This window comes from Dryobates pubescens, chromosome 11, assembly GCF_014839835.1.
Source record: "Dryobates pubescens isolate bDryPub1 chromosome 11, bDryPub1.pri, whole genome shotgun sequence".
Taxonomy (NCBI): Eukaryota; Metazoa; Chordata; class Aves; order Piciformes; family Picidae; genus Dryobates; species Dryobates pubescens.
Window position 1 is genome coordinate 17046908 of NC_071622.1, and position 15207 is coordinate 17062114.

At 41.2% G+C, this 15207-nt stretch overlaps 1 protein-coding gene across 3 annotated transcripts in view; it reads left to right on the forward strand.

Moving 5' to 3' along the window:
• Nucleotides 1-15207, forward strand: part of TGFBR3 (transforming growth factor beta receptor 3) — a 109976-nt gene that overhangs the window by 29729 nt on the left and 65040 nt on the right. For all 3 annotated transcript variants that reach the window (XM_054165158.1, XM_054165160.1, XM_054165159.1), the window contains exon 3: nucleotides 12697-12881. In XM_054165158.1, the coding sequence (XP_054021133.1) occupies nucleotides 12697-12881 (185 nt within the window). The remainder of the gene's footprint in view (nucleotides 1-12696; nucleotides 12882-15207) is intronic.

Consider the following 15207-nt stretch of genomic DNA (forward strand, 5'->3'; position numbering starts at 1 on the left):
AGAAATAATCTTCCTAGAATCAATTTTCCTTAAATAATTCTGAGATTTTGGGTTTAATTTCATTTTCTGTGGAGTTTGTGAATCTCTGATCTGTTTGTGGCTGCTACTGTGTTTCATGGCTGGACTGCTGTTCAGTGGGGCAGAAGATCAAGCAGGGCATGTGGTACAGTGATACCCTGGCCAGATGTTGTGTGACGGCTTACTCCCAGCATCAGTTTCTCTTCCATTTAAGTGTGTTTAACTATTGTAGCAGTCTCGATTAAGACCCCTATAAGACACCCGGCGGGCTGAGGGTGAGGGAGAGGCTTCCCTCGCAGGGAAGCAAGCTAAGGGTCTTGGCCGGGCATCGATCTTTATCTCTCTTCTGGTACCTCCTTTTGTCGGCTTGAATGCCTTCTAATGACCACGACCACAAGTTCAAACTTGAATTTGGGTCGAAAACCAGGGTGCTTATGAGAGTTACCCGCCTGGTTTCCTGTGTGTTCTCTCACTCCACGTGGAAAGCAGCTACTAGCAGTGAGGAGAATCTCTCTGCTGAAAAGGGTACTTAAAGGAATGTCACCCTTTCTGTAAACCGGCATTTGTGAGTATATTTCTGGGCCCCCTGGGAGATCTTTCTTTTATAAGTGAGGGTGCGGTGAGTTTTGGTTCATCTTTCCAAATTACTCTGAAACTCAAGTAATTTATGAAATTCAAGTAATTTATGATCTGACCACTTGTAACACAAATTCTCAACCGAAGACCAAGCCTATAAATTTTATTATATTGGAAGGTGAACAAATCTAGTTGTAAATAAATCAGAGTTTGTTTTTATAATTCTCCTGGTCTGATTCTGTCTCCTTTGTAACAACTATGTGATTACTTCCCCCCCTCAAGTTAACTGTGATGATGACAAGACCAAGCTGTGATGGAACGGCCTGTAGACTAATGGAGGCTTTGTTGGTTATTTTTCCACACTTCAGTATTGAATTATCAACTAAGTTTAATATGTAACATCACACTCTAAACAGAGCCTGTTTTCAGAGCGTGGTGTAACCAGTGATCTTGTTAATGTTCAGGTCCTGTTTCTGTTGCTTTTGGTCAGCCTTTTTGTGTGGAGGTTCAAAACAGGGATTTCTTGGGCCACTTAACCTCTGCACTTACATTCCACTAATCCTGTTGAGTCAGCCCTATTAAGAGGACAAAGTTCAATTCTTACAATTTTGGGAGGAAAAAACAAAAGACAGTTTCTGGTTTTCATAGTTACAATCCCAAATTAGCTGGCTTGAATAGCAGATCTTGTCATTTAATTGTCTGAATATTGACAGTTTTATAGAAGCAGCAGCAGAAGCTGAGGAAAAAAACATGTGCTTGAACTCAACAGATATTAGGCCCAGCAAACAAACCTGTTGATGGAATTGATGAGATGTTTTGGTGGGGGGTTTTGTGCCTTTTTGTTGTTGTTGTTGTTGTTTTTTTATTGTGGCAATTTTTTTGTTTGATTTTTATTTTTAAGAAGTCATTTTTATGATTAAAGACTACAGAGTTGTTCAAGATTAGGTGGTTTCATAGCAGGTCTGAATTAGAGGTGCTTTTCCTCCTACAGAAAGCTTCTCCTTTTTTGAGACAACAAGCTGTATATAAAATCATCCTGCATAATGAAAACTGGTAATGGAAAAGGATTTGAATTTTGTCATTCAAATTCCATGTTGATGATTCAGAGTTTCTGGTTCCCAGCTCTGTGTCATGGTTATGACTGATCATCTCTCCGTACTGAAGAGGCTGGTGTTTTTAATATAAGTACCTGGCAGCACATGGCCATTTTGGCATGACCCAACCAACCAGCTGGGCAGAATGGATGCAGACTTTGAAATGTGTGCAAGTCTTAAAAACAACATGTTTTGATCCCACTTTGAGCTACATTTGGTCACTTGGGCATTCTGTAAGATTCAGTCTCTGAAAGTGACATCCTGAGTTAGATCATAGTATCAGTCATGGTTGGAAGGGACCACAAGGATCATCTAGTTCCAACCCCCCTGCTATGGGCAGGGACACTCCACACTAGATTAGGCTGGACAGAGCCTCATCCAGCCTGGTCTTAAACACCTCCAGGGACAGGGGCCCAACCACCTCCCTGGACAACCCATTCCAGCGCTTCACCACTCTCATGGTGAAGAACTTCCTCCTCACATCCAGCTTGAATCTCCCCACCTCCAGCTTCATTCCATTCCCCCTAGTCCTATCACTACCTGATATCCTGAGAAGTCCCTCCCCAGCCTTCTTGTAGGCCCCCTTCAGATACTGGAAGGCCACAATTAGGTCACCTCGGAGCCTTCTCTTCTCCAGCCTGAACAGCCCCAACTCTTTCAGTCTGTCCTCATAGGAGAGGTGCTCCAGCCCTCTGATCGCCCTCGTGGCCCTTCTCTGGACATGTTCCAGCATGTCCATATCCCTCTTGTAATAGGGACTCCAGAGCTGGACACAGGCTACCCAAGACTATCAGAAAATAGTCTGCTCTGTCCTTTTTCAACATCTTCTTTTACAGCTAGAAGATGATCTAGATGTTTAACACAGAAAGTGAAGATGAGGAGGAGTGTACTGGAATATGGCTTGGTTACCATTTAAAAAGGGATAGCCCTAGGCATGCTTTCCTTCTGAAGTATTAATAGTGGATGTTTGGGAATGCTAATTAGAGAAGCAATTTTAAGAGACCTTGTGTCATGACTGCAGTGTTCTGTCACTATAAATGGTGACTTCAGTAATGCTGAGGAAAGTAAATGAAATTGCTTCAGGAAAAGGTTTTATCTTAAAATCCCAATTTTCTGCATGCTCTTCAAATGTGGAACAAACACATTTATATGACTTAAGTGTGATTGTTCTCATTTCCACAGAAATTTTGTCAGCATAAGGTCAAATAGCTTTGGAGAATAGGTGTATGTAGAATTTAGGTATTGCATGAAGCCTTTTTTGTTACCAGAGCAGTTGATAAATTGTGATTATCTGTGTTCTCTATTACGGAGAGATTTAGTCAAAATGAAAATGCACAAGGAGCTTTTGGAAAGTGGTAGTTTGTGTCACTGTTCATGGACTGGAAGAGAAATGTATTTGCACAGTCAGCATATTTTCTAAAATCAGCAGTATCTTTTTCTAGGAAGGTCTTTTCACATTCAGGCTCTGGTTCCAAGAGCATAATGAAGTCTCGTGGCTCCATGCTATCCACAGGGGGGATGAAGGTGCAGGTTACTGCTTTGGTGGAGGCCAGCCTAGGTGTTCTTCAAGCCTTCCTCTGTGCCATTCAGTGCATCAAAGACCAGTGGAAACCTGCTTATTGTATTTATTGATGGTTTAGTTTCCTGTCAACAGTGAATTGAACCAGTTCCTGAGGAGGGCAGGTTTGATGAGCATCAAAACAGGCATAAGTTAGCTGGGAAGTGTTGGTGGGAAGAAGAGACATGGAGGGAGTCAAACACCCTGTTTTTGGGTGTGAGATGTTGTGTGATTCATCCTGCCATGTAAACTTGCAGCTTTAAGTTTCAGTATTTAGAATTAGCTGTGTATGTGTAGATTTGTCAGATCTGCCATCCCATGAGAGAAGTGTTCATTTGAACCTGTCCCCATAGTCACATGTGGATGGTGCGACACCCCATGTGCTTGAGGCGCAGATTCGTGCCCTAGGTGCTAGCTAGACATCTGGCGCCCGGGGGCCTGTCCTGCACTTGAGCTGATACTTTCTAGCAAGATTCAAATAATCTGGGTACCAAGGCACAGTGTCTAGCTGCTGCCCAGTCTCGGGGCTTCACCCCAGTGCATGGCTAAAGTGATGCATGTTCTCATTTATCTACCTGTGCCATTCCCTGGCATAAGGGCTCCTATCTTCTGGTATGAAGCAGTGTTGCCTTTCTGCAGAGTGAGTTTCACCTTGTAGCTGGCGTTGTCATGTAGCAAGGAACTGAATATTTAGTAATAAGTATTTTAAATAGTGTTTAAAAAATCATGGCATGTGAATTTTAGAAAACTCTATAGGTCTAGGAGCACTGCCCTATTATGTTTATAGCCCTCAATGGAGATTTGGCTGTGGCTTGAATTCTCTCCAGCACCAGCCTGATCCAGCCAACTTGTCTGAGGTACCTTGATGAACTCGGAAAAACATTGGCCAGCATTTAGTTTCATTGCTTTCAGATAGGGAAGTGTGGACATAGTTCCTCTGTTCAAGGAGATACCATCCTAGAATTCAGGACTTTACCATTCCTCAGCAATGGGGACAACCTGCTGTTTTCTTCTGTGCTTTAGGTACAGAGCATTAAAGAATTTTGGGCACAATACCCTTCCCAGTTAAAACCAATCCTGATAACAAAATTCACAAGTCTAAAGAGATAACCTATACCAGAGCATATTCCAGAAGTCATTTCCTTGCTGATCCAACAACAGAAGCTGAGCAGAGTCGCTTAACTGAATTGGGTCTGGGGAAGAGAATAGTAGGTTTTGCCATATTTTCTTTTTTTTTTTTTTTTAAACACTTTTCAAGGCAAGATTGAAACTCTTAAGTGGTTTGAGGAGGGAAGATTTATTGTGCTTAAGCACTTGACATGGATCAGTTTTCAAGGTTTGTGCAGTGAGACGTTTAGTGATAGCGAACTCATCCTTAAAGGGTCAGTTACAGGAATTCAGCCTTCAACTGAACTTGTAATCTTGTTTTTAATTAGGAAAGGGCTGGTGCTCTTTCAGTTATGGAGCCATCTCTCCCCCAGATTGTTTCCTTCTTTTGGCTTTTGCTGCTTCTGAAGTCCTCTGCATTTGATGGGACTGAAACAAGTCGACAACTGCCACAGCTGGAAGTCTGAGTAGCAGAGCAACATTTCTTCATTTTATTAAGAAGCCTGTCCACTGATGAGCATTTTTCAATCTGTTTGTAAAGGTGGGAAAGGCAGCCCCAGCATGTCTTGGGCTGGCTGGCTGACAGCATTCAAATCTCATGTTTCAAAGCTGCTGCTCTTGTTCCAGCTCTGTGGCCAGCGGCATCTTTATCAGATCTTCCTCAAATTCAGCACTTAGCAGATGTTCCCTATTTTAGTATAAAATCATGTTCCTGACTTGCTAGCTGAGATTAGGGAGAGGAAGGCTTATTAAGTTTCATGCTAGAGTGAAGCACCTGTAAGTCAGCACAGAAGGGCTTCAGACAGTCACAACCAAAGGGGAAGAAAACCCTAATCAGGAAAGGAAAAAAAAGGGAGGGGAAAAAAAAAAAAAGGCAAGAAATAAATAAATGAAAAAATCCCACACCAAAGAATTCCCACTCCTGCCCCCATCTAGTGAGTATGGTCTACAGTCTTACTATCACTGTGTGTTTTGGTGCCTTTTGCTATACCTAGTGATGCTGCCTGAGATGGGATACCAACACTTCTTCCTGTGTTGGTTTGAAAGCTTTAGAACTTACAGCAGCACTTTCAAAGCGTACCCATAAGCATGCGGTGGGGGTGGATTTAGGTGGCCTCTGAAGATCCCTTCCAACCCAAACCACTCTGTGATTCTATTTGCAGATTAAATGGTAATATTTTGATGAAAGACTCTGAAAAGACTTGTTTTCTTAGATAGACCAGACCTCAGTAGTCTATGCTTATGTTTACATGTGCATTTTTGTGCATGCTTTGTGGTGATGCATGAATTCTGTGTGGCTGATTGTGACAGTAGGTACGACTCTCTCCCTTTGCCTCCTGAAACTGATTTTGTCAAGTCTGGTATTTCCTTCTCTGTCATCTTTCCATACTGATTTATTAAAAATACAATGGTTTTGAAACTTGTTTTAGTTATTTTTACTCTAATGAGGCATTTAAGTTTTATAGACTTTTTTTTTTACTTTTTGGCTCCAATACAGAGCTTTCATGTAAACCAAGCAGAATGCTTCCTGTCGTTGTCTGATAAAAAGTGCACTTCCATTCATTGTTTCCATGCAACTTCCCATCCTTTCTACAGTAAAGAGGGATAAATGTGAGACAATTTGTAGGCTATCTCTGGGGAAAAGAGACTTTCACAACAAAATGTTTGAATGTTTTTAGAGTTAGTTTGTTTGTTCATTTCTTCCTCTTTGTACAATCATGGTGCTGAAGGAAATCCATTAACAGTGATGGAAACTGAAGGATGCATTTGTATCATCCATTAAGGTTGTTAAGGTGCAATGATTTACTTGAGAAAAACTCAGCAACTGTTTCTTCAACATCAGTGGACTAATTTGTTTTCACTTCTTTGACATGAAAAACAGAAATGGTGCTTTCTGAGTTTATTTAAATGAAAGTCAACACATTTGTGCTGTTCTGGCCTTCCAGTATCTTAAGGGGGTCTACAGGAAAGCTGGTGAGGGACATTTTAGGTTGTCAGGTAGTGACAGGACTAGGGGGAATGATGCAAAACTAGAAATGGATAGATTCAGGTTAGATGTTAGGAAGAAGCTCTTCCCCATGAGGGTGGTGTGGCTCAGTTGGTAGCACATAAGACCTTTAATGGGGAAGGTCGTGAGTTCAAGCCTGCAGTGGGCACTAGTGTCCTCCCTACTCTAGTCATGAGGTCTGTGGTGACAGGTTGGACTCGATGATCTTTGAGGTCTCTTCCAACCTTAGTGATACTGATTACTGGTGAGACCCTGGAACAGGTTGCCCAGGGAGGTGGTAGAAGCCCCACGCCTGGAGGTTTTTAAGGCCAGCCTAGATGGGGCTCTGAGCAACCTGATCTAGTGTGAGGTGTCCCTGCCCATGGCGGGAGGGCTGGAACTAGATGATCCTTGAGCTCCCTTCCAACCTTGACAATTTTATGATTCTGTTTGGGATTTCCTGCTTGCCAGTATGAATGTTTAATGTACAAATATTCCTTCCAATATCTTGGTTCTTTCCCCTGCATCTTTCTTATGGTGATCACACTTAGTAAGAGAGGAAAATCACATAATCCAGGAAGAACCTTGGAGAGTCCAGCTTCTTCTTATTGTTGATCATGGTGGAAATGCTTCAGTTTTGCATGTGCTGTTGTCTGTCATCACAAAGCAACTGTGGTACTTCTATCATCTCTTTTTGTCTTTTCCATGTCTCAGGACTTAAGGCTGCTTGCCAGAATTGACTGATCCTGAGCAGGGCTGTCTTACACAAGCGCTTGCTTAGGGGTACAAAGCTGTTTTTTCATGGTCATCTGTAGTAAAAGCTGCCACTTATATTAATGGTAGTGGTTGTCCATTATCTTCTACATCATTTGAATCACCAGGAATTTAGCTTCCTGGATGATCTTCTCTGAAGGGTGTGCAAGAAGGAATCTAATTGTTATTACCAAGCCTTATAATTTTCCTTGTCTTGTATTTTCTCTTTTGGTGAAAAGCATCACTTCTCTCTGTAGGTTCTTATTTAGTATAATTTTTATGGTATTAATGCTTACCTTAATGAGAAACTCTTTATGAGAAGAAAGTTGTGTGGGTGGTAACAGTTACTCCATGTGGAACAACAGCTCTTCACCCTTGCATCTGTGTCTTTAGAAATGAGTGGTGAAGCTTATAGAAAGGAGTTATTACTAAGTCTGCTCAAGTGCTTTGCAGTGAATCATAAGCTTTTCAGTTCAAGAGAAAAAGGCTCTCACTTTCTGATTTTACAGAATGCTGTTGTCATTTTAAAGTAGGTTTGAGGTCCCTGTCTCTTCACTTCTGTTTTGTTCCAGTCATCATTGTCACTAGCTGATATAAAAACAAACAAACAAACAAAAGCCTTAAATTAACAAAGTTGCTTTGGAGAAGGTTAAAGTCTGTCACTTGGGCATACTGATAGTTGGATAGTTAATTTCCTCTAAGACATGCTTTTTTGGTTTATTAAGTGATGAATTCTTGTAGGATCTGCAGTAATTTGTATTACTTTGTACCTGACAGCACAGAGATCCCTGGTGTTTCTCAAGTCTGGATTTTGAATTTTTTGTCTTCATCTGTAATAATCAGACTTGTGTAATTTGCTCACTCAGAAATCAATTGGAACAAATCTGTCTTCCTAAGGAGTGTTGTATCCCATTGGTGTGCCTTGCATCCTGTGGTGTGGTGTATGGGAACCATGCTAACGTGCTGTGAAACCCCCAGCACAGATTCACACAATTTGCAGGAGCTAGTCACACTCTTCAGCTGACAACACTATAGAAATCTCCATGGAAATACAACAGAAAGCATATTAGTCTTTACTATTTGAATAATATCCATCAAAGTTATGAATTGATATCAAGTTGTTGTATTATTGCCTTTAGTGTCTTACTCCCATTTCTGCTACTTTCTTACAGCAAAACATGTTACTCGTTAGTAGTGTGGATGGTATGGGAAACAAGAATGGTGAAATTGCATTGAATATGTTCCAGATGTTAGTATCAGTAAAGGTTGGGTCTGCATTAAGGTTACCTTTAAAATATTCCTATTAATGGGAAGTGGAAAACAATTGAATACTAAACAATTCTCTAGATATATAAAGCAACTAGAATTTGATTGTGGTATGAGCCAGGATTTAATAACAAATTTAAATGGATGCGTGCTCCAAATACGTTCTCAGCTGAGACAGCGCTAAAAGCTTGTAGCCATACTAGGATGTATAAAATGGAAGATACTTTTGGCTCTTAAAGTGCCAGTTTGCTGGGGATAAGGTACAAGAGAGTATCTGTGCATATTTGGAGCTTTTGAGGCAGTCTGTGTTAACTGGATGACCTGTGCTTTAAGCAGTAATGATAGTAAATTTTGGCAGGATGTCAGTATTGCTGATTCAGGTGAGGTCAACAGGAGTGCCCTGTGGGCCTGGAGTGGGCAGCTATCAGAGACCAGTGTTGGTGTTTGGGCAGAGCAGTAGAACAGTAAAGCCCAGGCAGGGTGAAGCTGTGGTTTCATGTTGTCTTTCAACTATAAGCAGCTGGTATGTAGGTGGCAATCAGATTAGTGGCATCATGGAGCTTTCTGTTTGTTTGTTTTCAGAGTGGTAAATATGCATTTTATAGGATTTAAGCTACCTGAGGAAAGTAACTAGCTTTCCAATCAGAGAAAGGTGTCAGGAAGGAAGGAAGCTAAAGAAAGAGGGGTCTGTGAGAGAGCAAAGAAGAGTGAGAAAAGCTAATTTGGACAGTGGAAAGCTCTCACTACTCCCACTGGATTGACAGTGCCTCAGAGTGGCACTTCCTTGCTTTTGACTGAGACAAATCTGCAGGTACAGTAGGAAGTGCTGGAAAGAAATGTTGTTAATCAATGTTTAGCAAATAGCCCAGCAGTGCTGGGATGTGTGCACTGTAAAAGTAAACCAGAATACAGCATAAATGGAGAGAAGGCAGCAGAAAGAACTTTCTTGTGCCATGTAGAGGCTGAGCATTGGTGGATTTTGTGATCTAGAAATAAGTTTTCTCTTTGCTTGTTTCTCCAGGTGAGCAAATATATGCTGGGAATGGCACTACACCAAATTTAGTGGTTGGGCAAATATGCACATGTCTGTGCATGAAGTTTGCTGCTTGGTAGTATCAGCACATTTAAGAGAAATAATGACCACAAAGTCTTGGGTTCCTAGGAAGGGTAGGATGGTCCCAGGACACAGCTACACCTATGTGAAACTGCAAAAATTCAGCATCCAGAATATCTCATCTGTTGTTTACCCCACTGTCATTCCTTGTATGTGGGCAGTCATAGAATCATAGAATCAGTAAGGTTGGAAAAGACCTCAGAGATCATCAACCTATCGCCCAACACCTCAGGACTAACTAAACCATGGCTTCAAGTGCCCCGTCCAGTCCCCTCTTGAACACCTCCAGGGATGGTGACTCCACCACCTCCCTGGGCAGCACATTCCAATGGCCAATATGTGGTCTGAATGCAGTGGAGCCAGACTACACTCTGATCTTCACTTCAGATTTCAAGAGTTTATCACAGTCAACTTAAGAGACTGGTCTGAAAGCTGCTCTGCCAAATGCAGTAGCCCCCCGAAACATTGACTTCTAATACTAAGTGGCATAAAGCAACTCTGTGCACAAAGACAGATCTCAAAACAGATCTGACAGAAGTGGTGTGCTGCAGGTTGGCAGGGTGCAAGCCAGTGTGCATTTCAATGCCATGCAGCTCAACTGACAGCAGAGTGGGCCTATGCCAGTAATTTCTGCTTAAAACTAGTACAGCCTGTTGCCACTAGGGTGATGAGGTTTCCTCAGGAGATCTGGGACATGGTGCAGGCAGAGTGGGCATGCTTTGGTCTTTCCTTTGCTGTGCAGGTAAGCTCAGTTGTACATGGTTATCCAGGATGTGAACTTGTGCTCCCTCTGGGAGCATTTCCATCCTGCTCCTCGAGCAGAACAGGTGGCCTTGAAAGAAGGGCTTTCTTAGTGCATGCTTGAGGTGCTGTTGAGGGAGGCAGTTACAGCCAGCCTGAATGAACCAATCACTATATTCTTCATTGAATGAGTCCTTGTAGGAAGTGAGGGGAAAATCCAGATGTGTTTTCCTCTAATGTGGCAAATTTGTACAGAATAAAGACCAGATGAAGGCTGGAGGGGAAAACTGGTAGATGTGCTGCACAGAAGTAGATATTCACAAGGGAATTCATCTCCTGAGAGGGAAGTATTAGCTTTCTCCTGAACCTTTGGTGAGGAAAGCACACATTTATGTAACTCACTCAGTTTCCATCTTAAGAGTCTTGCACCTTGTTCTTGTTTGTGTGTGTTTATGATAGAAGCATCATAATAAATGGCAGCACCATTCTGTTCTGCAAGAAGCAAATAATGACCAAGGACTTCATGGCTTTCAGTTTGTACCAAAGCCCTAGAAGTGCTCGTGGAGTTTAGAAATGCATTTTTGTGCAGGTTGTATAACATGGCTTACTGCAGCACTTGCACATGAGTGGCTGCCCTGATTGATTGGTAGGTTCTCTGATCTGTACTTTAATATCAGGAAAGTGAGGTCTTCCTGCTGGTTACATTTTTGTTACAAATTCTAAATATTTCTTCAGCTGTGAAATAGGGCAACTCTATCATAGCACCATAGATTGGTTTGGGATGGATGGGTCATCTAGTACAACCCCCACTGTAGTAAGCAGGGGCATCCTTACTAGATCAAGTTGCCCAGAGCCATGACAAGCCTTGTTGATTTCCCTCTCCTCCCCCCTTCCCCCACCTTCTTTTTGAGTATCTTTGCTTGGACTGGTTCAATTTTGTATACCCGATCTTTAAAACAGATTACAAAAAGAAACAAATAACTCTCTCAAATCCTCTAACCAGGGGATCAGTACTTGCTACCAAGTTCCTCATATAGAGAGCAGAAAGTTTGTTTGTACCCCAAGCACAGGCATGCATAATTTATGCCTTGAGCATTGCCTTTAACAAATACTCCTGTTCTGTGGGAGCTGGTAAGACATGTACTGTGCACCAGTGGGTTTCAGGAATGGCCCCTTTGGCAGGATGAGGCACGCACAGCTAGAGGCGCTGCGGAAATCTGCCTGTGCGTAGGGGCTTTGCTTTTTCCAGGTAAAATTTGTTTTAAGATAGCCTTTCTAGAGGACTTCTAAATGTCTAGCTGCTAAGAGTATTTTGAATGAATTGTCTTTTTAACCAGCAAAATGTATGTCAGTGCTAATATAATTAAAGGTATATGCCACAGTCAAGTGAGCTATAGTGCTACCATAGCTGGGGATAAACTTCACAAAACCAAACATAGCTCTGCCATTCGACCAGTTGGGGATTTTCTTTCATTTTGAACTTTTTCCAAAAGAAGCACTGTACTTCAGTTGCAGATGTACAGTCTCGGGGGAGAAGGGAAAAGAAAATAAATCATGCTTCTAGCTTATTTCTTTTTTATTTTTTTATGCCTTGCAGCATCTGCACTGACTGATTGGTGCGAGTCTAACTCTTATCTGAGTGACTTTGGTGCAAATTAGGGGTTACATCAATTACATTCTCCTGTGACACTCTGAATTAAAACTATACTGTATCTGTTACTGTGAGGGGTGGGGTTGAGCTGTTTTGGAACGGCAGGGCTGCTTTTTGATAAATATTTGTCTTGCTTTAGTTTCCTGAGATACAGTTTAAATGTAAATTGCTCCATATGTTTCAGCTTTTGTGCTATCTTCTTGTATCACATCACACTATCTCATGCACTGTATAAGAGTATGGCACTACGTCATGCTGTGGTGATTATTTGAAAGGGTGTACACTTGGTTTTGGACTAGATATCTGTTATCAGTGTAGATAATTGCTGTCAGACACAAAATAGACTCGGTAAACAAACATTTCATTTTATCATGTGACAGATGTCTGCTGTTCTGTACCACGTATTTGAATGATGTTCACTATAAATCAGTGCTGCTTCAAAAGCAACAAATTCAATTTGCCCAAATCCTTCCTGATGTAATTACCATTATATTAGAGATTAACCTTTCATTGTTCCATATACGTGATTGTATTTTTCAGTGCTTGGACATAATGTTTGACTTAATTCACATCTAAGACAAACCACTATCATCACTGCTTTGTTTTTCTCACTTTGAGTCCTTTTTGGCTTTCTTTCTCTTTTATTCTCACTGCTAAAGACAAGACTGGCCTCAATTTTGGAATTCATACTTTAAATTTAGACTTCTGGAGAGAACTGAACTAAAAAGGTTTTGTGACTGAAAGGGTGTTCATTGTTTGACAAGTGTGATCTATGTATTGCCTTTTTTTTTTTTTTCTCCAAATGATGTGCATCTGTGTCTACCTCTGCAGGTCCTGTGCCTTGGAGTGACTGTGTCTTATCACCTGTTAACAATTCGCACCCAGTCCATGCCTTATTGGAGAGTTTTACAGTCTTATCTGGCTGCGCAAGCCGAGGCACAACAGGCCTGCCACAAGAAGTCCATGTCCTCAATCTCAGAAATCCTGATGAGGGTCTTGGTCATCACGAAAGAGAGGTAAAGGGAAAATTAGTTTTCATTCAGATCCCTGTCTACAAGTGTATCTATAAATGTTCTACAGTCATGTGCTGAATAAAGTTTTATTTCTGGATTGTGACCAGAAAGACTACAAAGAGACGTGCAGCTTGCGTGGATTCTGTCCACCCATGCTTTGCCTGTCATATGAGTAAACTGCTTCCATCCCCAGCCACTCGCTCCACCACCTTTCACAACCATGAAGTATACTTTAAAAAAGGCGATGGTGTGGGCAAAGGAAATAAGAAACAGATTGAAACCTACAAGAGGGCTACAGAATTGGCTGTCTTCAAAAGCAGATCGTTTACCTAAATGTGTTGTAAATTAACATGAATACCTTTGAATCCCTGCCATGGCCACTATAAACAAATAGTTAACTTCAGATTCCTTTAGACCTGTAATGTATCATTAATGCTTCACTGAGGGGGGCTGCAGTACAGAAAGCAAGTCTTGCAGACTATGGTAGTACTTAAGTACAGTCTAATTACTTATTTATATATACTGCTTTTGGAGGGAGTGGCAAGAACTTTAACTGCTCCAAAAGCAACAGCACAGGAAGAAAATTTTTTGATACTAAGTTGTGTGCTATTGTTGTTTACTTTCAAATTACATCCAAACAAAGTGCCAAAGTAAAAAGAAACCATGACATGCCATGAAAATGCAGTTTCTTGGTTCATGTTCTTTAAGTATTACACACACAAATCCTTAGTACTGCCTCCTGTGAGAGCAATGTGTGTGTACACAATTAGCAGAATTTTTAATGACAGAACAAAGATGATGATCTAGCAGGCAGAAGTTTAGAGGGTCTAAATCTGTGCTGAAAGAACTGTTTGTGGGGTCTTTCATAGTGATTTAAATAAAGACATATACTCTAGGCCATAATCGATGTCTTTCTATTAACCTCAGTAACAGCCTTGCTGGGTTTGTAGCATCCAGCTCAATATGTATGGTATGCATCTGTGAAACTTCAGCTGTTGTGTTCATTTTGAGTATATGCACCATCTGAATTGTCTAGTGTACAATGAAAAAGTCATTTTACTGTTTTTCCAACAGGCATCTCATTGGCTGCCTGTAATAAAAAAATGTCAGGCCATCTTCAGGGTTTTTTTGGTGTTTTTTTGGGGGAGCTGGGAGTGAGGAACAGATTTTATGTTTGGTTTGGGGGTTGTTTGCTTTTAAAAGCATTTTTACTTTGTTAGGCATTGGGTAATCAGATTGAGGAGTGCGTTGTGAATACCTCATTCTGCTATGTATTTGTCACCCCTCTCATCACCCAAGAACCTTTAATTCCATTGCAGTAAGGGCATGGTATAGTGGAAACTTGTAACTTCTTAGTTACTAAACGGTGCCTGGGGATGGAATGAAGCTACAGCTGGAGCTTGTACCTCCTGAGACACCAGAATGAATGTACTAAGTTTGCATTTACGTAAAACCAAATTTCCCTCTGGTTTGATGCTCTGAGGGCTGTTTGTGTAACAGTGCAGCTTCTGCAGTTCTGTGCTCACTCAGCATGTGCTAGAGCCGTGCATGTGTGAGGTTGCAGGCTGTGCCACTGTCTGATCATGTTGACAGAACAATAGAAGAATTAAATATTTGGCTTTGAATAAAAATAGTTGTTGTCTAGTAGAAATAGGCTGCTTGTGCCTGCTCTGACATACATAAAGAAGAAAGCAGTTTGCCTTAAGCTGTTGTTTCTGCTTACTTCTGTGGTATACCAAAGTATAGGGCACAGAATATATTTCACAATTGGTAGCCCTCAGCCTCCTTCTCCCATCTCCCAACCAGTTTTCCACAGATCTTGGAAATGGCTGGTCTAAAAAATGCACAGGAAGCTGGAGCAAGGCTTGCTGGCGACAGTGTTGTGCAAAAGAGTGTAAACAACTTGGAAAGATCAGATTTTACTTATAGGATCAGACTTGGAAAACAAAGCAGAGCAAATGTTATCTTTTCCATTATTGTGAAAACCGAGTTGAAGTGGCCTTTAAGACAAAAGTAGAATGTACCCATCACTTCAAGTTACATTAGTTTGATTTACCAGCAGAGGTATTTCCTGTTGCCTGCAAATGCTGATAGCAAAGGTAGGGATTTGTTTGTCATAAATTATTTCCAGCATACTCCAGAATAAAATGAGTATTTATTTTTTTTGACAGTACATTAGTTAAACTCAGCAGCATCGAAAGTATGTTTAAAATAAATCACACATTCATTCAGAGGTTGGCTGAACTTCTAATAATGTGGAATGCAAGATCTGAAAAAAAAAATCTTTAAGTGAAGACTTGCTCTGGGGGAGGAGGTGGAATTTTGTTTT